The 26904-nt window shown below is 42.6% G+C and overlaps 1 protein-coding gene across 1 annotated transcript in view; it reads left to right on the top strand.

Moving 5' to 3' along the window:
• The window catches only part of NUP88 (nucleoporin 88), a 36902-nt gene extending 10401 nt beyond the window's left edge, over window positions 1-26501 (top strand). The window contains exons 8-17 of the mRNA XM_075194958.1: window positions 205-303; window positions 410-500; window positions 1715-1819; window positions 2616-2774; window positions 11619-11744; window positions 11939-12004; window positions 18952-19032; window positions 19741-19867; window positions 23727-23845; window positions 24948-26501. Of these exons, the coding sequence (XP_075051059.1) occupies window positions 205-303; window positions 410-500; window positions 1715-1819; window positions 2616-2774; window positions 11619-11744; window positions 11939-12004; window positions 18952-19032; window positions 19741-19867; window positions 23727-23845; window positions 24948-25011 (1037 nt within the window). The 3' untranslated portion in view covers window positions 25012-26501. The remainder of the gene's footprint in view (window positions 1-204; window positions 304-409; window positions 501-1714; window positions 1820-2615; window positions 2775-11618; window positions 11745-11938; window positions 12005-18951; window positions 19033-19740; window positions 19868-23726; window positions 23846-24947) is intronic.
• Window positions 26502-26904: the final 403 nt, after the last annotated feature.

Here is a 26904-nt window from a genome sequence, read left to right as displayed (position 1 = left end):
TAGATTTAAAAAACCTTTTAAAGTGGGTGGAAATTGTGCTTTACTTTTTTTTTCTTTTTCCTATACATATTATATAATATGTCTACACTTTATAAATAAAGATTAATTGTAGTAGAAGCTTAGTTTTCATACTTGTTTGTTGTACCTATTATTTCTATTTAAATGCTAAACCCCAATGCTAATGCTTTCTGATTTTAATACTAGACCCAATCTGTCCATCAAGATACCATTGCACTCATGTAGCTGGTGTTCACAGCGTTGGCCTGACCTGGCTCAGCAAGCTGGAGAAGTTTCTTGGTGCAGGTTTGTTTTTTACCTTGTATTCTAGCACTCTGCCACCAAAGTAGTTTCAAATATTGTTAGAGCCTGCTTGTGTTAAGTGTTCTAAATAGCAAACAATTATTTGCAGGTGAGGAAGATAAAGACAGTTTGCAAGAATTGGGTGCAGAACAGAAATGCCTCGTGGAGCATGTCCTATGTACTAAGCCTTTGCCATGCAGGTAGTTGCACACATTTTACATTTCCTAAACAGTAATGTATTTTTGTACCTAGATGCCAATTTCAACCCCCAGTATGTTGTCTTATACTTTTGTGTATGTTAAATGTTAGGTGGTTATTTTTACAGTTTACCTGCTTGTAAAGTTTCTTGTGTGATTTTAGGGCAAGTGAATCTTGACGTTACCAGACCGATTCTGGACATGGATTTAAACTGTAATATTTATTATTTAGGAGCATTCCTATTTCAAGAGTGTACGCATTTTTGATACTTCATATTTTCTAGCAGTTTTTGTGCATCTATCAGGGCAGGCCATTGGAGCTGCTGTTAGGCCCTTATTACCTGTTCAGTCTGCTTTCCGCAATAGCACACCACAGCTAGCTTAATGTGCGTTGTGACAAAGAGACAATCACTTAGAATATATCCTTTCTGCATTATTTATGCTGATACGTGACATTCTTTCTAACAGAGGCTGACACCAAAATGACACTGTTTAAACGTAAAAAAATAATACAATGTATTTTTCAACTGTTGTGATCTTTTAATTCAGTGATGGGCAACCTGATATGCTTCACGGACCCACATGTGTGACCATCCAACCTCCAAAATAGCTGCATATTGCTCTTAATTTCATAAATAAAAAATTTCCCCAAAACACCTTCAGCACCCCCACAGCACTCTCCTAAAATGCTCCCACATGCCCACCTACTCCAGAATGTCACCACATGCCCCAGTTGAAGGATTGGCAGACACGCTGCCTGTTACCCACCACTGTTTTAATCTAATAAATGTTTGGGCCGGGGGGGGGGGGGGGGGTTCTTTTTTTGGTCTTTAATTTGTGACTTTGGTTAACTTACCTATTAATACTGTAAACTATTGTCCTGTGCTTAAAATGTACCTAAGACTATTAATAAATATTTTCTATTTCGGTAGTCTTTAAAACTACCTATTTAATAGCACATCTATAGTCTGAGCCACAAGTGGTTCTTGTTAAATAAGGAAATGGGATGAAGATAACTTCTTTACCAAGGACTTTTGTTGGCATCTTCTCATAGTATTTTTGGGTTATAAATAATTTGAATTCATTATTTTTTTAAGCAAGCTGATAATCTGATATTTTAGAGACATTCATGTGGTTTAATGTGTACTGACTTTTAATCTGTTTGGAACATTTCCCTCTGTTGATAATGTGTTGGGGTTTCTTTTTTCTTTCCCCAGGCTTCCTGCACCCATTCAAGGATTTTGGATTATTTCGGATATTTCTCTTGGGACAACTATGATCTGCATTACAAGTGGCTATGAGTGCATCACCAGACCATTGTTGTATGTAAACACTATATGTTGGAATACCCTGAATAAGTTGAAATAGGAGTTCATGTGAATAGTTTTGTCATTAAAGCTGGGACATGCAATTGGTCTGACTGTTGTGGTGCCTGCAGCCCCAAAATAAAGGCATTGAACAATTAGAGCAGGGGTGGGCAAACCTGTCCTCAAGGGCCATATCCAGTTCATGTTTTTAGGATTTCTTTAATCATGTACAGCTGAGTTAATCTATTTGGCTGGGTCAGTAATTATCCCACCTGTTTCTACAGACAGAAATCCTAAAAACATGAACTGGATATGGCCCTTGAGGACAGGTTTGCCCACCCCTGATATTAGAGCATAGTGGAAAATGCCATCTGAAGATAACTTACATACAGGCCAACAGTGATCATCTTTTGGCGGGTCCAAAATTATTTAGCAGCCTGCAAAAGAGCTGACTGGGTGGATCTTGTCCAATATGATCAACCACACATGCTTTCAAATTGGACACTGGGTTTGTTACTCTACACTCATGCCATATGGCAGGATTGGCCTGCATGATGTGCACTTTCAATCTGTGCTCAATAAGCAGAAGAAATATTTACTAACAAGCACAAGTTGTATAACTTGGAACCAGCAAAAACGTTATATAAACTATATTATAGTGTTAGATTGTGATTTGTTCACACAAATATCAATTTCTACGGTTTTGTTGAAGCTGTCTGCTAATAGCTTATCCATTTCTCTGCTGTGGACAGGTAGCTATTAAAAAAAACAACCGAACATGTCTGCCTAACTCACATTGTTTGCATTTCAGAACGACTATCCGTCCACCATCTCCACCCCTCCTCTGCTCTGAGGTTGACTGCAGTATTACAGAGTCTCTCCCACATGTCTTGGCAGATGTGGAAGGACCCTTTGAAAATCATATACGGGGAATTTTGATGCGGAACTCTGCAAACCCTTTGTTACTGAAGTAGGTGCAAGTATTATGATTTTAATGATAAAATTGCACAATGGGTGACTGAATAACTTTTTTTCTGGAAAAGTTGCAAATTTTGATAAATTCCCCTTTAGACTACTTTTTTAATCTAACGCACAGTAAATTGTTCTCTTTTGTGTTTAATTAACCCCCACTGAGAAATAAAAGCTCAATGACAAAAGTTCTTTTACTTTTACACTGAGCTGGGCCACCTTCTGGTAGACCCTGAATTATATTTATTTCTTGCTGAGTGATTCTCCCTTCTCTGTCACTTGTACTGACCTGTACTTTTGTGTATGTGATCACATTTAACTTAAGATAAATAAATACAAATTAGTGTTTACTGGTCTTTTAAATGAGTTTGAAAAAAAGTTGTGTGTGATCTGTAGCATATTTTGATGTGGATTTTAAAGCTCACTGAGATGTCAATCCAATGACAGTTACCCTCCTCCCAATTTCATTCAAGCACGCAACAGCATGTCCACCAAGTATGCCACTTTAAGAGTAACCAATCCATTGTATTTTCATATTTCTCTCTCGTCCTATTAAGGAAAACTGCAAAACATTGGGGTATAGTAGATGGTCCTGGAGTCAGGGGCAATTTAAAATGGAGCAGATCTCCCACATAGCCCAGAGTGACAATCCCTTGAACCCAGGCTTCGGGGTTTATTCCAGCCAGTGTTCCTGAAAAAGTATGAGGAGATCCCCTACCACAATTCTGATGCTTGAAGACCATCATGCGGAAGACTGTCTCTGGTCTGGGGTTTCTGTATCTAGTAGGCCCCCTGCCTCTCCACTTATGAAGAGGACTGCCCCCTTTCGGGATTCCGCTGCGATCTACTAAAGGTGTGAAAGGACCAGAACCTTTTATGTTTGGGTTTAGTCTTGCTAATTTGCAAAAAAGAGCTTTTGCCATCAGTGACCACCTGAATAATCTGGTCCAGTTGAGATCCGCAGAGGGTCACGCCATCTAAGGGTAACACCTCTAGTGTTTTGAATTTGCATCCGCAGACCAAGAGCGTAGTCATAAGGAACGCTTTAGCGCTACAGTAAGTGCAGAGAGCTTCAATGTAACTGTTGCATCCAAAGATACTTGACCTAAAAAAAAAAAAATCTGAAGCCTCTAATATGATCATCAGCGGACCAATTTGCTTGTTCCAACTGATTTTCTTGCAGACCTTTGGCCAATTGTTCAGACCATGCCTGCCCAGGCTGTAAATATGCCCGGTCTGAAGAGGGCACCTGCTGCTACATAAGCTAAGTGCACCAAGAAATCACATTTTCTGCCTGTGGTGTACTTGAGAGAAACACCACCACTGTATAGGCATAGCAGTGGATCTGGTCAGCCAGGCTGTAGGTGGATCCACAGCGGGAGGAGTCTTCCATTTTGCTTTCTCTAAGGGTAAGGGGTAAAGGGATTTAAACTTTCTCAACATATGAAAATGGCTGTCAGGTTTTTTTCATGCCACCGAATTTAATTCCAGCAACTGGGGCGATGGAGGGAAACAGATTACCTGTTTTCTTTTGAGAGTTAAAAAGTGAGAACCTAGCAGAGTCTGAGATCTCTGGATCCACAAATCCCTATGTTTGGCGAACCCCTAAATCTAGGTCATCCACACTCTGAGCGGTGGACAAATCCTCAACACTGAGTCCTCCTCACCTGACTCCCTCAACAAATCTCCTTCCTCTTCCGAAGAGAGGTCAGAACTTGAATCGTGTCTGAGCTGCCTCTAGAACATGACGTTTACTCGTCATCCTATAGGGGGCGCTAAGGCGGAAGATGCCCTAGCTAAACCCTACGTGGACTGTCTGAGGTATTGCGCCAAAGCAGTCTCAGCCTGGGGCTCCCCACAAGAGGGCGGTACCAATTGCGAGCGTGGAAGGTGTGGTGCGGAAATAGAACCAGAAGTCACCTACCGCTATGGACTTCTTCAGAGAGTGAAGCCAAAAACTCTTGGATTCAGGGGTGATCATTCCAGCTCCTCTACTGGAACGGGGTTTGAGGTTTTACTCCAATCTCTTTCTGGTTCCAGACAATCCTGAGCCTAAAAACCCTATCAAACTGGTTCAAGTCCTGAGCTTCAAAATGGAGTCATTGTGGGCATGGAACAGGCAGAGTTCTTTGCTTCCCTCGATATAAAGGATGCCTACCTCCATATTCCCCTATGGGAGGGGCTTCTATGTTTTCTTCGATTTGTTGTCTGCAATGCTCATCAGTTCAGGCCTAGCTACTTCCCCAAGGATTTTCACGAAGGTGATGGCCATTGTGGCTGGTCTCCCCCGCTCTCAGGGCATTACAATTGTCCCCTACTTGGACGACCTATTGTTGAAGGCCCTATCTTACTCAGCTCTGTTCCGCAATCTTTACTTACCAAAGTCCTTCTTGGAAGCACACTGTTTGATTATGACCTTGGCCTAGTACTTAATTTCCACACAGAGGATGCACTTTCTAGGCCTCAACTTCAACACCAGTTGGCATATCTTCTTGAGGACAAGTTTTTCTTGGTCCTGTCCAAGACCAGGCCCTTCCTGGCTAGGGGGGAGGTGTCCCTTCTCCGCTGTATGAAGTTGCTGGGCACCATGGTATCAGTGTTCGAAGCGGTTCTGTTCGACCAATTTCATTCTTGGACTTTCTAGAGGGAGTTTCTTTCTAAGTGGTTGAAATCCTCTGGTGGTTGGATTGGTCGAATCTCACTATGGGTTGCTCCTTCCAGTCTTGGGATTTAACGCTAGAGACCACGAACGCCAGTCTGTCGGTATGGGGTGGGGTCATTAGCGCTCTCCGGTTCCAGGGCCACTGGGACTCTCAGGAGGCACTTCTGCCCATCAAACTCCGGTCAGTTTACAGGGCGCCTGTCCAGCCTCAGAGGCGGCTGGTGGGCAAGCCTTTGAAGGTCCAGTCAGATAATGCGAAGACAGTGGTCTACCTGGACCATCAGGAGGGCACCCACAGTGCAGTGGCCATGAAGGAGGTATCGAGGATCATGTCTTGGGCGGAACGCCACATTCCAGTGATAACGGCATTCTTCTTCCCAAGTTTGGAAAACTGGGAGGGCAATTACCTCAGTCACAACAGAGTACATCCGGGAGAATAGTCTCTTCAAAAGGACGTGTTCGCCTTCTGATCAGTGTTGCGGTTAGCCAGAGAGAGATTTCATGGTGTCCTGTCTGACCTTCAAGGTACCTCTCTTCCGCGCAAATTTCGGATTCCCACCGTAGGGTACATCGATGCCAAGATGATTCTGTGGCAGTTTTGTCTGGTTTACTTATTTCCGCCAATTCCCTTGCTCCCACAGGTGCTCAAGATGCTGAAAAGGGAGAGGGCACCAGACATCTTGGTATCCCCAGACTGTCCCCACCGGGCATGGTACTTCTTGTTGAGGGCTTTGTGTTGTATACCCCCTCAAGGCTGTTCTTTGTATTGAGGTGATCTATAGACCACCAGGCCAGGCAATCAGATGCGCAAAGGCACAAGTTGAAGAGAATATGGCGCAGTCAGTAGGTAAAGTGGGCAAAACTTTTTTTTTCGGTGTATACGTGAAAGAAGAGAAACAAAAGAAGGCTTTTGACACTGTGCCACATTGCAGACTGTTAAATAAACTTGAAAGTGTTGCAGATTGTCCAATTAATCAGTAAACAGATGCCCTTTCAGCCCTGTTAAGGGTGATATTGAGTCAATTGTCCCAAAAAGGTACTGACATTAATGGAGTGCACTAAACGGACCTGGAGGTCATATCCATGGAAGTTTGAATGAAAAAAGAAAAATGTCCCAAAAGCAATATATGTGAAAATCCAGGGTAACTTACTTGGTGTCGCTCGGTGGAAGATGTACGCTGAGCGGGGGTCCCTCCTATGGACTTACAGTGTCTCCTGTCTATAGTATGTACAGCAGTACAAAGTGCAGACACAGGTCCTGTGTTTGACCAGAGGTAGCGTATACACGCTGGATGTATCCCTCGCAGACAGCTGTTCTGCGGGTTGAGGTTGATGTTGTTTAGTAGTTGATGTGCGCTGAGCGGGGGTCCCTCCTGCAGACTGATAGCGTCTCCTGCTTTAAGTTTGTATGATGATGCAGGGCACAAGCACACAGCCTGTGTGTAACGGAGGTGGCGTGTGAACGCTCTAGATATCCCTCGCGGACAGCGGTTCGGCAGGATGAAATAAGCAATCCAGCGTGCTGGAATGTGGAGATTGAATAGGTAGGCACTTAACAGTGCTATAAGGTTCCGTGTGAATGTAAATACCAACGCGTTTCGCTCGTAGCCAGAAAGGCAGTGAGCTTCCTCAGGGTTTGTTATAATGGAACTGGTCTTCCTTCCAGTTTTTATAGTTTCCAGATTTTTTCAAATTTGGCGGCAGCAGTCTCAATTAGCTGGGCGGCGGCTCAGCTGGTGACATGGAAGTGTGAACACCTGATGATTGGATTGTGCACAAACAAAAGATGAAATGCTGCCAAATGTTTAAGGTTTGAATGGAATGGAGTACACCACTAATTGAAGGTGTCTATAAATGATCTTACATATTGTACAATGTATGGACAGTGCATGGATGTCAGTTATATACAATGAAATATATACTGATATAACAATAATAAGGAGTTAGCAATAATAAAACGATTGAAAGAAGTGGTCTGTTGTTAGCGATGTATCTGGTGTATCCCCACTGCAAAGGGGGAGCTAGAACATAAACAGAAACAGAGCTGGCTTAAAGAGAATAGTGGGGGTTTCTACTTTTGCCATAGGTGCCAGGCTTGCACTATGACTAACCAGAGGGGACTAAAACCCATTACCATTTTTAGATCCCATGTCACGGGGGAGTCATTCCAAATCAAAACCAAGGTTACATGCGACACCATAGGTGTAGTCTACTTACTGGAGTGCCCCTGTGGCCTCCAGTATGTGGGACGCACCATCCGGAAATTGCACATTCGTATCTCTGAACACATACGGAACATTAAAAATAAGTCCGAGAACCACACCGTATCTGCTCATTTTCTCAAATACCACAACCATGATCATACTGCCTTAAAATATATAGGGATCTGTAAAGTCACCAAACCCTGGAGGGGCGGAGACTATGTATCCCTTATTTCAAAGGAGGAAGCCAGGTGGATATTTTACCTGAAAACCCTGACTCCAAAGGGACTCAATATAGATTTTGATTTGGGCTATTTCTTAAAATCCTGAAATTCCCACCCTTCCTCCCCCTTGCCTCCCATTCATCCTATCGGGATGAGTTAGTCACCTTTTCAGGGCTTATCGTCCCCCCCCCCTTTTTTAGTAACTAGCATCTTTTGTAACAAGCATTTTAGTAATATCATTATTACCTTTTAGTAATAGCATCATTAGTTTTCCTATACTGTTATCTCAATCCCTGTCTGTGTACGAATTTTTCGTACATTACATTGTTCATTGATACTATTCAAAACTGTCTGGGAAAGCGTACTGTCCCAACAACTGAATTTGTTTTTTGAATATATCAGATTTTTTAAATATATCAGATGTTTAACATATCAAGATGTTTTAAACCAGAGACTATTGCTTGCAATACACCAGATACATCGCTAACAACAGACCACTTCTTTCAATCGTTTTATTATTGCTAACTCCTTATTATTGTTATATCAGTATATATTTCATTGTATATAACTGACAGCCATGCACTGTCCATACATTGTACAATATGTAAGATCATTTATAGACACCTTCAATTAGTGGTGTACTCCATTCCATTCAAACCTTAAACATTTGGCAGCATTTCATCTTTTGTTTGTGCACAATTCAATCATCAGGTGTTCACACTTCCATGTCACCAGCTGAGCCGCCGCCCAGCTAATTGAGACTGCTGCCGCCAAATTTGAAAAAATCTGGAAACTATAAAAACTGGAAGGAAGACCAGTTCCATTATAACAAACCCTGAGGAAGCTCACTGCCTTTCTGGCTACGAGCGAAACGCGTTGGTATTTACATTCACACGGAACCTTATAGCACTGTTAAGTGCCTACCTATTCAATCTCCACATTCCAGCACGCTGGATTGCTTATTTCATCCTGCCGAACCGCTGTCCGCGAGGGATATCTAGAGCGTTCACACGCCACCTCCGTTACACACAGGCTGTGTGCTTGTGCCCTGCATCATCATACAAACTTAAAGCAGGAGACGCTATCAGTCTGCAGGAGGGACCCCCGCTCAGCGCACATCAACTACTAAACAACATCAACCTCAACCCGCAGAACAGCTGTCTGCGAGGGATACATCCAGCGTGTATACGCTACCTCTGGTCAAACACAGGACCTGTGTCTGCACTTTGTACTGCTGTACATACTATAGACAGGAGACACTGTAAGTCCATAGGAGGGACCCCCGCTCAGCGTACATCTTCCACCGAGCGACACCAAGTAAGTTACCCTGGATTTTCACATATATTGCTTTTGGGACATTTTTCTTTTTTCATTCAAACTTCCATGGATATGACCTCCAGGTCCGTTTAGTGCACTCCATTAATGTCAGTACCTTTTTGGGACAATTGACTCAATATCACCCTTAACAGGGCTGAAAGGGCATCTGTTTACTGATTAATTGGACAATCTGCAACACTGGTTCACAAACCCAGTGGACATTTATGTGCATGGACTGATTTCATTTCACCATTTGTCCATATATGTATGTACCTGTTTGATCTCTGTACTGGTATCATATTGTCTTTGCTGCATCAACATTGGCTCCGGCCGGAGCAATCATTTTTTACAATGTTTAATAAATAACAATAACTCTTCTTTTCGCCACACAAGTTTTACTTTTAGCGCCCAGAACCTGATATACTACGTATTAATCATTTTTGGGAGGGTAGGGATTCCCTCCTGTCCATTTGCAGGTTCTAATCTTTGGCTGCTTTACACATATCAAGATAGCGCAACCCACCCTTTTGTTTATCTCCAATAAACTTGAAAGCTTGGGATTGGATTCAAAGATGGTGGAATGGATAAGATCTTGGTTGCAGGATAGAAAACATAGTTATAGTAAATGGAGTACATTCACAGGAGGGAAAGGTTACCAGTAGAGTACCCCAAGGATCTGTACTTGGAACAGTGCTTTTTAATATCTTTATTGAAGACATTGCAAATGGTATTGAAGGGAAGTATGACCTTTTGCAGATAACACAAATATATGCAACAGGGTAGACACACCAGGAAGGGTAAAACAAATGATTGATGATCTAGGTAGACTAGAGGAATGGTCAAGAGGGTGGCAAATATAGTTTAATGCTAAAAAATGCAAAATCATGCACTTTTGTCTCAAAAACCCAAAGGCTAAATATAGTATTAATGGCACTATAAAAACCTACTTAGGAGGAAAGGGATCTAGGAGTTACTATTTCAGGTGATTTAAAGGCAGGTAAGCAATGCAACAAGGAAGGCAAGTCAGATGCTTTGTTGCATAGGGAGAGGAATCTGTAGCAGAAAGAAAGTACCGTATTTCCCCATGTATAAGACTCACCTTTTTCTCCAAAATTTTGGGTCTAAAAACTGGGTGCGTCTTATACAGGGGTAGTAACGCTTACCCTGTCAGATGATTCCTCTGTTCGGTAAAGTCATCTTTCTTCTGTCCGTTCTGATCCTGATGCTGGAAAGTCGCTTACCGTCCTCTTCGCGATGAACGGATGTGGTGCATGAACCGCAGTTGGAACGCACACTTCCGGTTTCTGCATTTGGCGTGTTTTCCAATCGGGACCTTGTCAAAGTCCTGATTGGACATCCGGTCATCGTGAAAAGGACGGTAAGCGACTTTCCAGCATCAGGATCAGAATGGACAGAAGAAAGAAGACTTTACTGGACAGAGGAAGCATCTGACAGGGTAATGCAGAATTGACAATAATGTCTCTCCTCTCTGTACATGCTGCACAATTACTGTGTGAAAAAAATGTAAAAATTTTTCACGTGATTTATACAGGTGCGTCTTATACAGTGGAGCGTTATATACATGGGGAAATACGGTAATAATGCCACTCTATAGGTCATTGGTACGGCCTCATCTAGAATACTGTGTTCCAATTCTGGAGGCCATATTTTCAGAAGGATATTAATACATTAGAAACTGTACAAGGAAGGGCATCTAAAACCCAAAACTTACCCTGAAATACTAAATGAACTGAATATGTATAGTTTGAAGCAGAGAAGGGAAAAAGGGGACAGGATAGAAACTTTCAAATATATCAAGGGTTTGAACAAGGTACGTGAGGGAAACATTCTCCAAAGGAAGATAAGTACTAGAGGGAAGTAGGTTCAGAGGAAATTTGAGGAAAAACTACTTCACAGAAAGGGTAGTGGATAAGTGGATTAGCCTCGCATCAGATGTGGTAGAAGCTAATACAGTAGAACAGTTTAAACATGCTTGGGATAGACATAAGAATATCCTTATTAAGAATAAGGGATCAAATAAGGTGTAAGGTTACCATAGGGTAATAAAACAATAGGCAGACTAGATAGGCCAAGCGGTTCTTATCTGCCGTCAAATTCTATGTTTCTATGTCTGTTTTGTTTTTTCTTGACCTTGTTAGGCCCCCTCTTTTGGGCTTTGTTATTAAAAAAATAAAAATAAATGAAGGGATAGTTCCTCTAGATGGGGCGTAGTAGCGGTGAAGCTATCATCCCAACACTTTTACTGTGTTACAATACTCCAATGCCTCGCAGTGTCCCCCAGTGGACTAAGGGAAACAGGTTTTCCGGTGAGTAACAAAAATCCTATTGCACAGATAATACGATATCCAACACATGTTTTCCTTGTATGAGTGTAAATCGATCTCATTTATTTTTTTAATTGTGTTTTTGGTTTTTTTAAGCTCCTCAAATAAAGAGTCCTCTCCTCCTCCTGAGGAATGTTTGCAGCTGCTGAGCAGAGCAACCCAAGTGTTCCGGGAGGAATATGTCCTCAAACAGGATTTGGCTAGGGAGGAGATACAGAGAAGGTAAACTGCATAGCTATTTTATTTATTTTTAGACCCCCTCCCTGTGTACCATCAATTAAACATTTATATAAATGGAGAAAGGACTTTCAAAAACAGGTTTCTGATATTATAGCTAAAGTTTTTCTATATTTATTGGACTTCAAAATACGTGGGTGCACATGAGATTCTTACACTATACAATCTTTGTTGCTTAGGGTGAAGTTGCTGATTGCACAAAAAGAGAAACAACTGGAAGATTTAAATCTTTGTAAAGAAGAAAGGTAAGATAATAACCTGTCTGGATTAGTCTTGGAAGATAGTAGAAATAAGACAACTGTCTCTGGCGTTCTTCCTCCTAAATATTACTGGTTAGACTTTCTGCTCTCTTCTTGAAATTATCCTCTTTATAATAAGGCACCTTTTTCAAATTCATTTTATGGATTAGATGGTATGAGGGGTAGGACCTGCATACATTAGCTGGGAGTACCCATTATCTCCAGTATAAAAGATTTTGAAAATTATTTATATGTTCTCATGCAGATGTGGAGTGTTGTTATACAGGCGTTGAGATTTAAACTAGTGCTATATTTTGCTGGGACACAAACACGCTGCCGTTTTTACTAGTATCTTGAAACTGGAATTATATGTACCAACATGATGCAGTCCATTCTAAAGGGTATAATATATAACTTTTGTGTGTTCTCAAAAAGGTGACTGACCGCATGCTTCAGTTCAGCTACTCTGCATAAGTAGCAAATATTTATCTGCCAAACCGAGATCTGCCATTCCTCCAGAATACAATCTGGTCTCTGGCCCTTCACTGGCTCTGACAGGTTTACCAAATGCATTTTGTTCTTTTGACAACCATTTTTTCTGGTCATTAGTGTGTTTTTGCAGTTCGCATAAATAAGGATATTTTAATGTGTTGCTGCAGCTCGCATTCCCACCATAATTGAATCTGTTTTAGTTTTGAGACAGGTTTTAAAGGCAGAGAGTGCCACCAGTATGCAGGTAAGTTTGAGGATTGCAGTGCTGCAGCTTCCAAGTGGTCTAAGGTTATGTTATGTTCACAGAAGAATGATAACATGCTGTCTTGATCTTTCTGGTTTTTGTGCTAGTTTGCCTCTTAGATTGCATGGACACAGGAAATGCAATATGACAATATTTTCTTTACAAGGTCTGCTCAGTATTTGTTTATTGGTTAAAGCCTGATGGGAGCTCACACAACATGTCTGTCTAAATGAGCGTCCAGGTCATCATCCCTCCAGGGAATTCTGTACTCTGTGTAGTAATGATTGTCCTATCACATTCTACTACTTAGGCTTTATAATGTAGTGCAGGGGATATTGATTGCTTTTAAACACACCAGTGTATTTCTATGTGAGAATGACAGATATACTATAATGTATAAATTGTTTTCTCTTTCAGCCAATCAGGGGGACGCTGCTACCATGGGTTGTAGGTGAGGAGCTTGGGAGTTGGCACTTAACTAGTTAACTCGTTAATTCTAAACATGCTGCCAGACCCCTCCCCTCTGCAACCCTCCCTGTAGCTCCCCAGTGTAGATTAATTGCTCAAGGAGTTGGGCTTACTTTCTTCTGACTAGTAAAAATTAGTAGGGATTTTTCTTTTATTTCATTATTTTACTTGTTTTTATTTAGAAATAGTATTGCATCCTGCTTCAGTGTGCGATTATAATCTGCACACTATACAAAAAATGCAGGCTGTGTAAGAGCTGTCTCTGGGTAAGAGCCGACAGGCTCTCACTGACAGCACATATTTTGGAAGTGTAACAAGTGGCTTCATAAGCCTTTGTCACACTAGGTGGTCCCTGATGACTGGCGCTACCTCCGGGTATAGGGTAATGTGATTCAGCGCGATGCCGTCTGTCATTTTATGGCCACTACCAAGTTTCCCCCTCAGAGAGGAGGGGGAATGAAGGTACATAGATATATAAAATTATATATGTGACAGCAATTGAGGGCCTGATGGTGCGCTTATGTTATAGAAGCTGCATTAATTTGGGGGTTGAGAGACACTGGCAGAAACAATGGCTGGAAAGAGGGGAGGAGCTGGATTAAAAAGCTTACCCCTGCAGAAAATTGTAGAATGGTATGGCGCCATGGGAGATATCTACCCAGGAAGAGAACCCAGGACACTCCCCAGTCATATGCACTTCACTGCTGACTGAGACTCCGCTCCTGCTGCAGATCTATACTAGTCTGGAGGGCTAAGTACCACTATATGTATTCTTTACAAATATACATTCTGTCATACAGCATATGTATATTGTATTGTTACAGTTGTGATGGCAGCATATACAAAGGAGTCGCTGCATCACACATTCCTGCTGCGGCATAATACATCAGATTGTATACATACATCAAACTACATATAGTAAAGATATGTCTTTTGACTGATGGATAGCTAGCATCTTGTACAGACTTTTCTTGTGTTGTAAATTTGCTCTGTCTCTGTATTATTGTATTCTGCAATTGCTCTTTCTCTCAAAATGTCTGACAAAGGAAAAGCACTTAAAGCAAAGTACTTTACTTGCTTCAAATGCAAGGTAAAATTGGCAAGTATACAGCAGAACCTAGGTGCACTCTGCGTAGACTGTGAGGTAGTGTCCCAGGCGGCGCAGAGCCAGGGTAGTACTCCGCTGTTAGTGGGAAAAAACGGTGTGGGCAATATCGCTGGCAGTCGGTGGGCACACTGGTGCAGCTACTCTACTGTCGGGCAACGCTGTCTACGGGTTCTCCTTCTACCTCAGTAGCTGGGGCACCCCTTACAGCGGTACTTCCACAACAAGTCAGTGACCATGCAGATTCAGGACCAGCTTAAATGCTCTCCAAGGAGCCCCTGTAGGTGAACCTGCATGGTCGACATCCTTGGTTAGGGGCATAGACAGACTGAACAGAATCCTGGACTCTGAGACCTCCCCTGTCCAAAATCAAAGGGCAAGCCATCCTCTTCTTTCAATCTCCGATTCAGAGATATCATCCGAAGAGGACGGGGAACTCCCTTACTAAGCAGACTCCCCACAGGTCACAGATCTTGATGAATCTCGTAGAAGTCAGGGCATTGAGGATCTGGTCCTGGCAGTTAGATCTTGGACCTCTTAGACATTGATGAGCGCACAGCAGCGAATCAGGGTCTCTTTAAAAAAAAATCAAGACACGCATGGTCTGTTTTCTTCCTTCTACGGAGTTGAGGGAAATTGCAGAAGCAAGTTGCTCACAGCCTGACTGCAAGGTAGTAGTTCTTAGGAGATTCATGGCCCTGTAGCCCTTAGTCAGAAGATGTCCGTTGGGAGCAGGTACCAAGGGTTGACACTCCGGTGGCAGGACTTGTGCGCCACACCTCTCTGCCAGTTCCGGGCATAACCTCCCTTCAGGACTCTATTGACCGGAAAGTGGAAGTATTTTTAAAATCCATCTAATTGACAGCAGGAGCCTCATTTAGACCCCTGTTGTCTAAGGCATGGGTTGCCAGGGCCATGGAAACATGGGCTGACCAACTTGCTCCAGGACTACAGGATTCAAACCTGCTTCCCCTTGCTCTGCACCTCAAGGAGGCGTCAGGATGCAGTCTCAATGTCGTCCTCGGCATCTGTTTCAGCGGTGGCAGCCAGACGAGCTCTTTGGCTAAGATCCTGGGAAGCCGATGCAGAGTCAAAACGTTCCCTAGAGGCCCTTCCATATTCGGGATCTGTACTTTTCAGGCCAGAACTTGATAACATAATTTCTCAAGCAACAGTTGGGAAAAGCACGTTCCTCCCAGTCAATGTACTTAAAACGAGAGTACCGAGGTTCAGTTCATTCAGCCCTTTCGGAGGGAGCTCCTCCAATAGAGTTCAGATGAGCAGGGGTAGACCCTTAAGTTCCAGAGGATATTTCCCATAGAGTAAGGTTGTCTTTCTCCATGAGACGTGCCACTCCCAAGCTGCAGGAAAAACAGTCATCCTGACTTGCATCCACCTCTCCTCGCGGCTGTGGGAGTGGGTGGGGAGCCGCCTACAGTTATCCAGGAAACAATAAGTAGGATCATCCCCACATCGATGGATTCAGGGTATCGTGACAAGGGGCTACATGATTGACCTATCGGGTCAATCCCCTCGTCTGTTTTTCAACCTCCTTACTGCTGGACCCCACAAGAAGACACGCGATGTTATACTGCTTTGCTTCTTTCTGCACGGGTCATTTGTCTTGTTCCAGAAATCCAGATACGCCAGGGATTCTACTCAAACCTGTTCTTGGTCACAAAGCAGTATGGTTCTTTCTACCTTATTCTAAATCTAAAGTCCGTAAATTTACACCTATGGGTGGACAGATTTCACATGGAGTCTCTTTTGGTCAGTGATGACCTGAAATCGGAAGAATATTCGGGATGCCTGCTTGCACATTCCAATATAGGAGGGACAACAGTCTGTACTCTGCTTCACGGTGGGAGCCTCCCGCTATCAATTCAGGACGCTCCCATTTGGTCTTTCGTCAGCGCCCAGATTGTTTACAAAACTTATGTCAATGATGGCCGGTTGTCTTCATTCCACGGGGGCCAAAATTGTGCCTTACCTGGACTACCTTCTTTTCAAGGCCGCATCCAAACACCTGTTGTCCGCATCTGGATCTCACCATCAGAGTGTTGGAGTCCTGCCGCTGGATCATAAATCTAAATAAGTCCCACTTAATCCCTTGCCAGAGGATGACATTCTTGGGTCTCATCATGGACACCAGAGAACAGAAAATTTTCCTTCCCGAGGAAAAGGCTCGATCCATACGGGACATGCCGGACCAGGTCCTCGCAGGCCGCAATCCCTCCATACTCCTCTGCATGAAGCTCCTGGGGAAGATGGTCTTGACATTCCAGACTATTCCATACGGAAGATTTCACTATAGACTGTTTCAGTGGGACCTTCTGACAAAGTGGTCAGGGTCTCTCCTCAGTTTGGACTCCCAAACTATCAGTCTATCTCAGGAGGCTTGGTCGTTCCTCCAGTGGTGGATGGTCCAGGATCACTTGGTTGTAGTCAGATCCTTTGAGCCACTGTCCTGGATCATTGTCACCACGGACGGCAGCCTTCAGGGCTGGGGGGCAGTGGCCCTTCACCTTTGTCTCCAGGGCCTGTGGACGGAAAGGGAGGTTTCCTTTCCAATAAACATCCTGGAACTGAAAGACCTGTTGATGGTACTGAGGGGGGCTCAGGCCTTTCTTAAGGGGTTCCCAGTCGAATCCCAATTCGGCAATGCCACGGCAGTGGCATATGTCAACAAGCAGGGGGGGACAAAGAGTGCCAAGGCAATGCAGGTGGCAACTCGGATCCTGGAATGGGCGGAATTATTCGGTCCTTCGCTTTTGGTAGTATTCATCCCAGGCGTGCTAAACTGGGATGCAGACTATCTAAGTTGCCATGCAGTAATACCAGGGGCTTTTCAGATTCTAGTTCGCAGGTGGGGTCTTCCGGATCTGGACCTCATGGCGTCAAGGCACAACCATCAGGTTCTGCTCAAGGGACGGTCATGACAATGCGCTGGGAATTCGGGTTGGGTTACCTCTTTTCCTCTTATGACATGTTATTCCACATGTTAGCAGGGGGGGCTGCCAGTGATACTGGTGGTGCCCCATTAGCCGCATCGGGTCTGGTATGCAGACATTCTATCCATGGCGGTCGGCCAGGGGTTTCGTCTACCCATTTTTCGGCGTCTCCTCCTTCAAGGCTCCTTTCAACATCGGGACCTACCTTTTTAATGGCTTTAACTGACTGCCAGATGGCTGTTGAAACCAGCCTCTGGCAGTCAAAAGGGTTTTCTATCCGGCAAAAGGGTGGTGAACACCCTTTTGCCGTCTAGAAAACCTGTTTCTGCTCGCATTTACCACACGTTTTGGCAAACCTACATTAAGTGGGGTGAGAGTCGGGTCTGCCACACTGCAACATTTAACCTGCCACCTCTTCTGGATTTTCTCTAGCATGGTCTTGAAATGGGGCTGCGGTTGGGTTCCCTGAAAGTTCAGGTCTCGGCCCTTTTGGTTTATTTTCGGTTATGGTTGGCGGACATGTCAGACATAAGGACCTTCTTGCAGGGGGTGTTGCACATACAGCCTTTCTATGTGCCGCCCACTGCTCCGAGGAATCTAAATTTGGTACTTACCCTGCTTAAAATTCCTCCCTTTGAACCTTTACAGTATGCAGACCTTAGATTTTTCACGTGAAAGGTGGTTTTTCTGTTGGCAATTGCTTCGGCTTGCAGAGTGTCGGAGCTTGGGGCTCTTTCATACAGCGAACCATACCTTGTTTTCCATGACGACCGGGCGGTCCAACGCACCGTTCCGTCCTTTCAACCTAAAATAGTATCAGGGTTTCACTTAAACCAAGAAATTGTAGTTCCAGTTTTTCAGGAGCCTTCTACTACATCTGGGGATAACCAAATTGAGTACTTGGACGCAGTCAGGGCATTGCACATTTATGTTCATTGGACCTCATTCATTAGGCGTTTTGACTCTTTTTGTGTTGTATGATCCCCATAAACAGGGTTGGCCTGATTCCAGGCAGAGCATTACTAGATGGCTTATTTCAACAATTAAGTATGCTTACATCAGTGTGAACTGGTCCCAAGCACATCACCGCCCATTCCACCCGGTCAGTGGGAGCTTCTTGAGCCGCACAGAATGGGGTTTTTTTTTTGCGGAACATCTATGCCGGGCAGGTACCTGGTCCTCGGTGCACACATTTACCAAATTCTACCAGTTCTTCAGGCGCCAGCTTTGGCCGTAGTGTTTTACAGGCCGTGCAGTCAGAGCGGTCCCTCGCTCACGGGGGCTGCTTTTGTAATTCCCCATGATGGCAGTGTTCCCCAGATTGGTTGAAAGAGAAAGTAGGATTTTTTTTATACTTGAAATAAATCCTTTTCTCTGATTCCATCTGGGGGACACACTGCGTTCCCTTCCTTTGTTCCACTCTTCTGCTGTTTTGGTCTTTGGTTGTTTGTTTTTCTCCCCTTCCTTGGGGCTTTCAAATTACACTGAGGAGCTTCAGGGGGGTTGCAAAGGGGAAAGGGTCTGTCAGCATGTTTAGAATTAACAAGTTAACAACTAAGTGCCATCTCCCACACTCCCCGCTTACCACCCATGGTAGCAGTGTCCCCCAGATGGAATAAGAGAAAAGGCTTTTATTGTGAGTATAAAAATCTTTAGGCCTACAAGAACAAACAGCTTATTTTATATTTTATAGGAAAAGCCTTAAAGAAATGGCTGAACGCCTTGCTGAGAAATTTGAAGAGGCAAAGGATAAACAGGAAGATCTCATCAACAGGTCAGTATGTATAGTCTACATATAAGCTTGCTGCCTTTGTAGAATTCCACCTGTATCTATTGTAGCTATTGCATTTTTGTATGGAATAGTAAGGACAGCTAACAAGCTGCATACGAGTGTTTCAAATGTAAGAATGAAAATATCCATTTATTTCTGAATGTTAATATTATAGATTGAAATTTGTTTTCCATAATTTGCCTTCAAAATGAGCAAAAATGGAAGTTCCACATATGCCATTAACCTATGGAACTATCGCATTCACATGATCCTTGTCAATGGGATCTGTTGAGGGGGGGTATTTAATTTTAAACTGAAAAAAAAATTAAATTTACAATGACCCTCTTCCTTCTGTTGATGGTGATTTTAGGAGAAGACTTAGGGCCTGATTCATTAAGGAAAGTTAAGTAAAAAAAATTGAGTAAGTAGTCTCCTGGACAAAACCATGTTACAATGCAAGGGGTGCAAATTAGTTTTCTATTTTTGCACATAAGTTGAATACTGTCTTTTTCATGTAGCACATATTTTTGTCCACTTAACTTTCCTTAATGAATCAGGCCCTTAGTGGTTAACTCTTATTAGTGTGCTGAAAATCCAACTGAAAATTATCCCGTAGTTGCTTGAATTTGAGATTGGAGAGTAGCATGGCTTGAAAAAACAAAAACAAGAAAACATGTAACAATTTTACTATCCCTATAATGTGTTCACAAGGATGAAGGCAGTACTGCGGGGTTTCCATACTCGGCTCCCAGTTTTATCAGACAGTGAACGAGACATGAAGAAAGAACTACAGACTACACAAGAACATCTGCATCATCTGGGGAATGCTATAAAACAGGTATAATTGTGGCAGCTGTATTGTAATTTAGATTAATTTGCTAAATGTTTAAATTAACTATGATCAGTACATTTCTTGTGTTACGTTGGAAGACCCTGCGATGAGTCGATATAGGCCTGTCTAAAGTAGGATGGACACTAGGCAAGAAAAAGTTGTTTGTTCTTCTTGCAGGCCAATACAACTCAGGCATGACCTCATGTATCCAGTCTAGCTTTGTGTCCTTATGAGGACAGTCATCTGGGCATTTTTTTGTCTATAATCCTGTTTAATTTTAAAGATTTTAGTGGCACATTCTATACAGCTCTCCTGTACGCTGCCTTGACAGAGATATCTGTCGCTACAAATTCCCAGAATTCCAGAAGGCTCCCCTATCTTTTCCATGCTAACGGTTATCCACAGCATGGTTTCAGTCCAAAAACATGTTGGAACACAATAGCAATTTACATTATCATAAAACACCTTTCTCTGTAATTCCTGTGAGATGGGCTCTACTTTACCATGACCTTCAGGATCAAGTTGGGTTACACCCCCTTGTTTGTTTTGTATTTCTTGCCCCTCTCCTCCCTCCACATTGGTGGCCGTTGAAGCCATGATACTTAGAGCTAAGGGTCTCTGACTGTGTGTGAGATTTAGACCATGCTTAAGGCTACCATGCTTAAGAAAACCAGTTTCAGCTTACTGGTGTGAAAGGAAGGGGTTTCTACTTCTTTTCAGTTGGCCCATCTACTCCTGCTATTGCAGGAGGGCCTAGCCGGTAGTTTGAGACTTGGCTCTCTGAAAGGTCAGGTTTCGTTCCTCTTGGTACTCTTTGAAAGGGAACTTACTGGCTCCTTTTGGATTTCAACATGTTTTTTTCACAGCTTTTAAGTTCCTTAACTGAAAGAGAGCTTTTCTTTTGGCTGCTTTTTACAGCTAGAAGAGTTTTGGAGCTGCTGGCTTGTAGGACTTATCTTTCATGTAGACAGAACTGCTCAGTGGCCTAAGTTTCCTCTTCCTCCATGGCAGCATACACTATGGGGTTAATCCCGCCCTAGCACGTGAGTCAGGACAGGAAAGAAGACACAATTGTAGGGTATATAGGACCACACCTCCCTCCTTGCTGTGTTTTCTTTCCTGTCATTGTAGAGTCAGGCAATTCAGGTGTATTGTTTTACCTACTTCTATTTGCTAGATGGAGTAGGAGATTGCTCCTCCTGAAGGTCTGAGAGTTGTACTCCTCTAATTGTTAGCAGAGCATAGGTGATGAGACCAGCCTACTCCACAGAGCGATGCCTTCCTTTATAGGCGCTTGTATCCTCTAGCAGATAGGAGAGCTACATAATCTGGGGCATCTTGTCCATCCTGGTGATACCTTTTGCCCCGGCTGCCCCCTCCCACAGCAGTGGTGGCTGTTTTCTTGCTTCCGTGTCTTTAAGATAAAGCATTGTGGGACTTTGCGTTGTGACGTTTCGCACACTAGATGCATGCTGGGAGCAAAAACAAAAAGCCTGTGAGTGTGACCCACAAAGTGGTTTGTAGTTCATCATCATCTATTTATATAGAAAGGAATCCTAGCCATTCAGGGGGTTGTTTTTTTTTCTCCTTCCTCCTGTGTCGTTTGGAGATTCTGAAGTTGAGCTTCTGAAGTTTAGATCTTGATGCATACAATCCTTTTTCAGTGTCTATTATTATTATTATTATTATTATTATTATTATCGTTAATTTGTTAGGCGCCACAAGGTATCCGCAGCGCCGTACATGGTACAAACAGTAGACTGTACAGGGTAAAACAGTACAGAACAATAAACACAAAGTACCAGAACTTCAGAAACTCCAGGCAGGCAAATACTGTAAAGACGGAGCGGAAGAACAGGTCTGGAGACAGGAGGGGAGAGGCGCCCTGCTCATACGAGCTTACATCCTAAGGGAGGGTAGACAAAATCAGGCACAAGAGGGAGCCAGTGAAGCAAAGGGGAGAGAAAAAGGAGCCAGTGAGAATCAGAAGAGGTGAGAGGTTAAGTGGATGGTTGGTAGGCCTTAAGGAACAGGTGAGTTTTAAGTGCCCGCTTGAAGGAGCACAGATTGGGTGATAGACGGATGGAGCGAGGGAGGTCGTTCCAGTGAAGGGGGGCAGCTCGGGAGAAGTCTTGTATTCTAGAGTGGGAAGAAGTAATCAGAGTGGAGGAGAGGCGGCGATCATTGGCTGAGCGCAGGGAGCGGGCGGGAGTGTGGATGGAGAGGAGGTTAGAGATATAAGGGGCAGTAGACTGGGAGAGAGCCTTGTAGGTGGTGGTGAGGAGTTTGAAGAGGATTCTGTAGGGGAAGGGGAGCCAGTGTAAGGCAAGACAGAGAGGGGAGGCAGAGGAGGAGCGGCGTGTGAAGAAGATGAGTCTCGCAGCCGCATTAAGTATAGAGCGGAGGGGGGCGAGGTGGGAGCAGGGGAGGCCAGTAAGGAGGAGATTGCAGTAGTCGAGGCGGGAGATGATGAGAGCATGGATGACAGTTTTGGTGGCATCTTGAGAGAGGAAAGGACGGATGCGGGCAATGTTACGGAGTTGGAAGCGACAGGCTTGGGCAAGGGATTGAATATGGGGGGCAAAAGAGAGAGAGCAGTCAAGAGTGACTCCTAGGCAGCGGAGTTGGGTGACAGAGGAGATAGTGGAGTTGTTAACAGTTATAGAGAGGTCCTAGTGGGAAGGGCGTCTGGGTGGGGGAAAGACAATGAGTTCAGTTTTGGAGATGTTAATTTTAAGAAAGCGTGAAGACATCCAGGAGGAGATGGCTGAGAGGCAGTCAGTTACACGAGAGAGGAGGGAGGAGGAAAGATCAGGAGAAGAGAAGTAGAGTTGAATATCGTCAGCATATAGGTGATACTGAAGACTGAACGAAGAGATGAGAGATCCAAGGGAGGAAGTATAGAGCGAAAAGAGTAAAGGGCCAAGAACAGAGCCCTGAGGGACTCCAACAGGGAGAGGGGAGGGGGTGGAGGAAGAACCAGACGTGGATACAGAGAAGGAGCGGTTAGCAAGGTATGAGGTGAACCAGGCATGTACAGAACCAGAGATGTCCCATTTCCCTCCCCCTACACCCTACTTTCTCATGTATTGCTTTATGGCATATCCATATTTGAACTTGGTCCACAGAAGATTGTAGGTTACTCCTCTTTAGAAACTGAGGAAGGTGGCTTTTCTTGTTGCTATCAACTCCGCCAAGGAAGGGGGGGCACATCTGTTCTTTCATGCAATGTTTGTTTACATGAAGATAAGATGCTGTGGCGACTGGTCCCTAAATTTCTCCCCAAAGTGATTTCCTCATTCTACTTTTCTTTGGAGGATAGAGTGACTTCCAAAATCTTGGTGGGTGCTGGATTTATCCACTCCTACTCGGGACATACTACACCAATGTGTAGAAACCTCCTGTAAGGGTTACTGCATTAGAGCCATTTATACATCTTGGGCTTTCTGGAAACATGCTTCTTTGAAAAAACCCTTTAAGGTGGCACCATGGACCACCACACACATCTTCACTAAGTTTTACAAAATCCACACAGGGCCTCACCAGGCGCTGGTTTTGTACACAAGGTGTAAGAAACTGCAGGCTGTTAGTGGCTTCTATTAGCGTTTATTTGTCAGTTTTCCACCCTGTTGGTTCTGTGGACTTTTTTGAAATGTCCCATGATACTGGTGTCTCCCAATGCAACAAATGAAACAATTGAATTGTTATTTGTACTTACTAGGGCTTTCCTACTGGTTTAAAATATTTATTTTGTATTTCTGTAGTTTACTTGTTACCTATCCACTGTTCTCTGCTGTAGGAGGCGGTGGTTTTTTTTGTTTTTTTAATTACTATTTTACTATTTACTACCTTCCTTCCCACACAGGTCAAAATGAAAATGGCGTATCAGGAGAAACAGATGGAGAAGGGGAAAAGCCCTCGAAAATCTAATCTGACTCTAAGTGATTACCAGAGGAAAAATATACAGACTGTGTTAAAAGAAGAGTAAGCCAAACGGTTACTTACTCATAAACCCATATATATTATCTATACAGCGTAGCTTAATACGATTGGCTCTATATAAATAAAAATATAGGTCCAAATAGTCCTCTTTGTAAACCTAAGCCTTGTCCATTACTAATTCATAAACTAATTGGTCGTGGCTTTTTGTATAAAGCCACAAATTCATATCCTTTTATATAAATCCATTCATTAGACTGCTAAGACCAGACCCATTTTCAGTTTAGTTTTGCTGGGGATTCCTTGACCTGCCTTAACCTATTTGTTTCTGTTATCAGAGAAATTGGATAGCGGGGGGATACATCATACATCTTCTGAAGTGTACAATAATAAAGTATTAAAATGAAATACATTATTAAATAAGTAAACCGTGAGTCACAATCTTTCCCAGAGGGAGCCAAATTACATCTGGATCAGCTTTAAGAACATTTGCTCTGCACGAAGTTGGCTGTAATATTCCGCATTGATTAGTGCACACTATATAACCTATTGATCCCAGACTTTTGTTAAATGCACAGAACAAACAAATTGTAGTTGGGAAAAATGCCTTCTGTTACATTATCACAGTTTTGTAATGAACACAAAACTTCTTTTGACAAGTAATGAGCTTATACAATAGGTAGAATAAGGCAGACAGAGTTCACCAAAAATATAAAGTGCTGCCAGACACGCATTCCATAAAGATCAATGTTCTCCATCATAACAAGGATTGCAGCTGCATATAGCATAAGGTGATCATATTTAATTGCACCACAGGTAACACACTGTTTCACATAGTGTGTATGAGCCCTAACACACCATACCTTATTTAATATGCAATTATATACGGTAACCCGTAGCAAACTAAGCTAATACCAGATTATTAGCAGCCTTCTATAGTCTGACTAATCAAATGTGGTATGACAAGTAAAACAAGGGATAATGCAACAGATACTAATGACGGCTATATAGGGATCATTTTCCCTCTTAACCTTTAGCATTATCTCTTCAGGAGAACATAATGTCTAGCTTTTGTATTTTTTTCCATTTCCATTCTTATTTTTCATCAGTGCTATATTTACTGTTGTAATTTTCTCCTTCTGTTTAGGGGTGAACATATTCAAGAAATGGTGAAACAGATAAATGACATCCGAAACCATGTGAACTTCTAATTCTGGAGGATGTTTGTAAATTTTATATTGAAACTGAGTTTTTCATGTATTGACATTTCAATGTTTTCATAGTACCAGCAGCGACAGAAACATTATGGACTACAAAATTGGGCAAGATCATTTTTGGTTTACATAATGTGTCTAGTAATTACTAATTTATATTAATGTTATGTTTTAACATTGAGAATTGTATTGAATGAGCAGCTGCATTTTGGTTTCATGAATTTGTAAAACAAACAAAAAAAAATTATACTTGAATGTTGTTGTGGTTTTTTTTTTTGGTTTTTTTATTTCAAATACAGGACTGGAGGATAAAATATTAATTTCTTTAAAAATCCACAAGTTTCGATTTATTTAATTTGCTGATATCTGTACTATGGTATCTTTTGATGGAAGCTCCATATGTTCCACTAATAAGTAGCATTCTAGCATTATAGAGCTTGTTCTAATTTTATTGTATGAATTATTTGTCAATAATTCAGGGCAGCTTGAGATATGTCTTTGATGTCTTATTGTGGCTGAACTGTTCTCTGGTGAATTCAGCCTTCGACCTTTTGACATTCGTTTGATTGGCGAGCACAGGAATCCTGTTAGACATAAGAGAACATTAAATACATAACACTCCACTTAGTCTTGTATTGGTTTCAGTGTGAGCGGAGAGTTGTTGCATCATTTGTTTCAGGCAAGTATGTTTTTGGCATTTTATATTACTACATGCAGCATGACACTTCAGATGTAATAATTTAAATTATTAGCGGTGTTTTAACCAGAAATGTAATTGTTGCCCATTCTTTATAACCGAGAGCTAAATTCTCTCCTGTGTGGTAAAACTGTTTTTCTATCTGCATATATGGAAGCACCCAACTCTGTAAGGTATAGCTCATGAATAGAGATTATTGAATAAATGTTATTTTGAAAGGAAAAAATTAAGACAACCTTTGGGGCTTTGTTTAATAATTTGGGATGGTTATAACTAAATCAATGGGGATTTCCTCATTACAAGTAGTAAACTGAGAGAAATAAACACCACATCTTGTATTCCCTTGTGAAATTTCTATGGTAGTAGATGGCATTGACCTTGTATAACGGTCACAGAGCTCAAATGCCTCCAAGTATTCCTTATAGTATTTTGTAATGAATGCTGAAGTGATGGCAACATTAAGGTGTTACTTGTCATGCTTCCTGTATTATGCAGTGATACATTAAAGATTATATTGCACTAACCAGTTATATCATCAGGACTAATTAGGCAGTGTGGTTTCACAGTTTTTGTATTTACAATTTTTTACATTCCCTCTACTGTACAAAATATTTATATTGCTAGTTCTGTATAGTATCTATGTTCATGGTATAAAAGATATGTTTGTTTTTAAAAGGTCATGGAGTTACTCAGAGTGTGGTTGTATTATGCTGTAAAAACCTACTTTGTATACAAATGTCACTGTCTTACACTCAATAGCGCAAATAAAATGTACACATTTATAATAGAAGTTTCTTATATTGTGTGTGTGTACGTACTACCACTTACATAACCTGTTGACTTGTTAGACTGGTAGGGATTCTGCACAACACTTAGTCATAAAGATATAATTTAGCGGTGGCTTGGATGCTGTTTCAGGAGGTCGCATGGTTTGTGAGCTCCGTTTAACTTGTGGCTAAAACCCATAAATATAGGGGCTTCTTCTTTCCTAAACACCCCCCAGTGTCCCCCCACGCTATCCCCATAACATTAGAATACTTTTACAGCTATCTACTGGCACTGGACAGTTGTGGATGAACGGCAGCTGAATTTCCGTCTGAGCGGTGGCGCGCCACTGAGCCTGAGAACATCATTGGCACCCACCTACTACAGCACGGGGGCTTTACTGCCGACTCCCCCGCTACCTATTTGAA

The sequence above is a fragment of the Mixophyes fleayi genome, chromosome 2 (genome assembly GCF_038048845.1).
Source record: "Mixophyes fleayi isolate aMixFle1 chromosome 2, aMixFle1.hap1, whole genome shotgun sequence".
Classification (NCBI taxonomy): Eukaryota; Metazoa; Chordata; class Amphibia; order Anura; family Limnodynastidae; genus Mixophyes; species Mixophyes fleayi.
The sequence above is the reverse complement of the archived record's forward strand: the minus strand, read 5'-3'. Positions and strand labels throughout refer to the sequence as shown.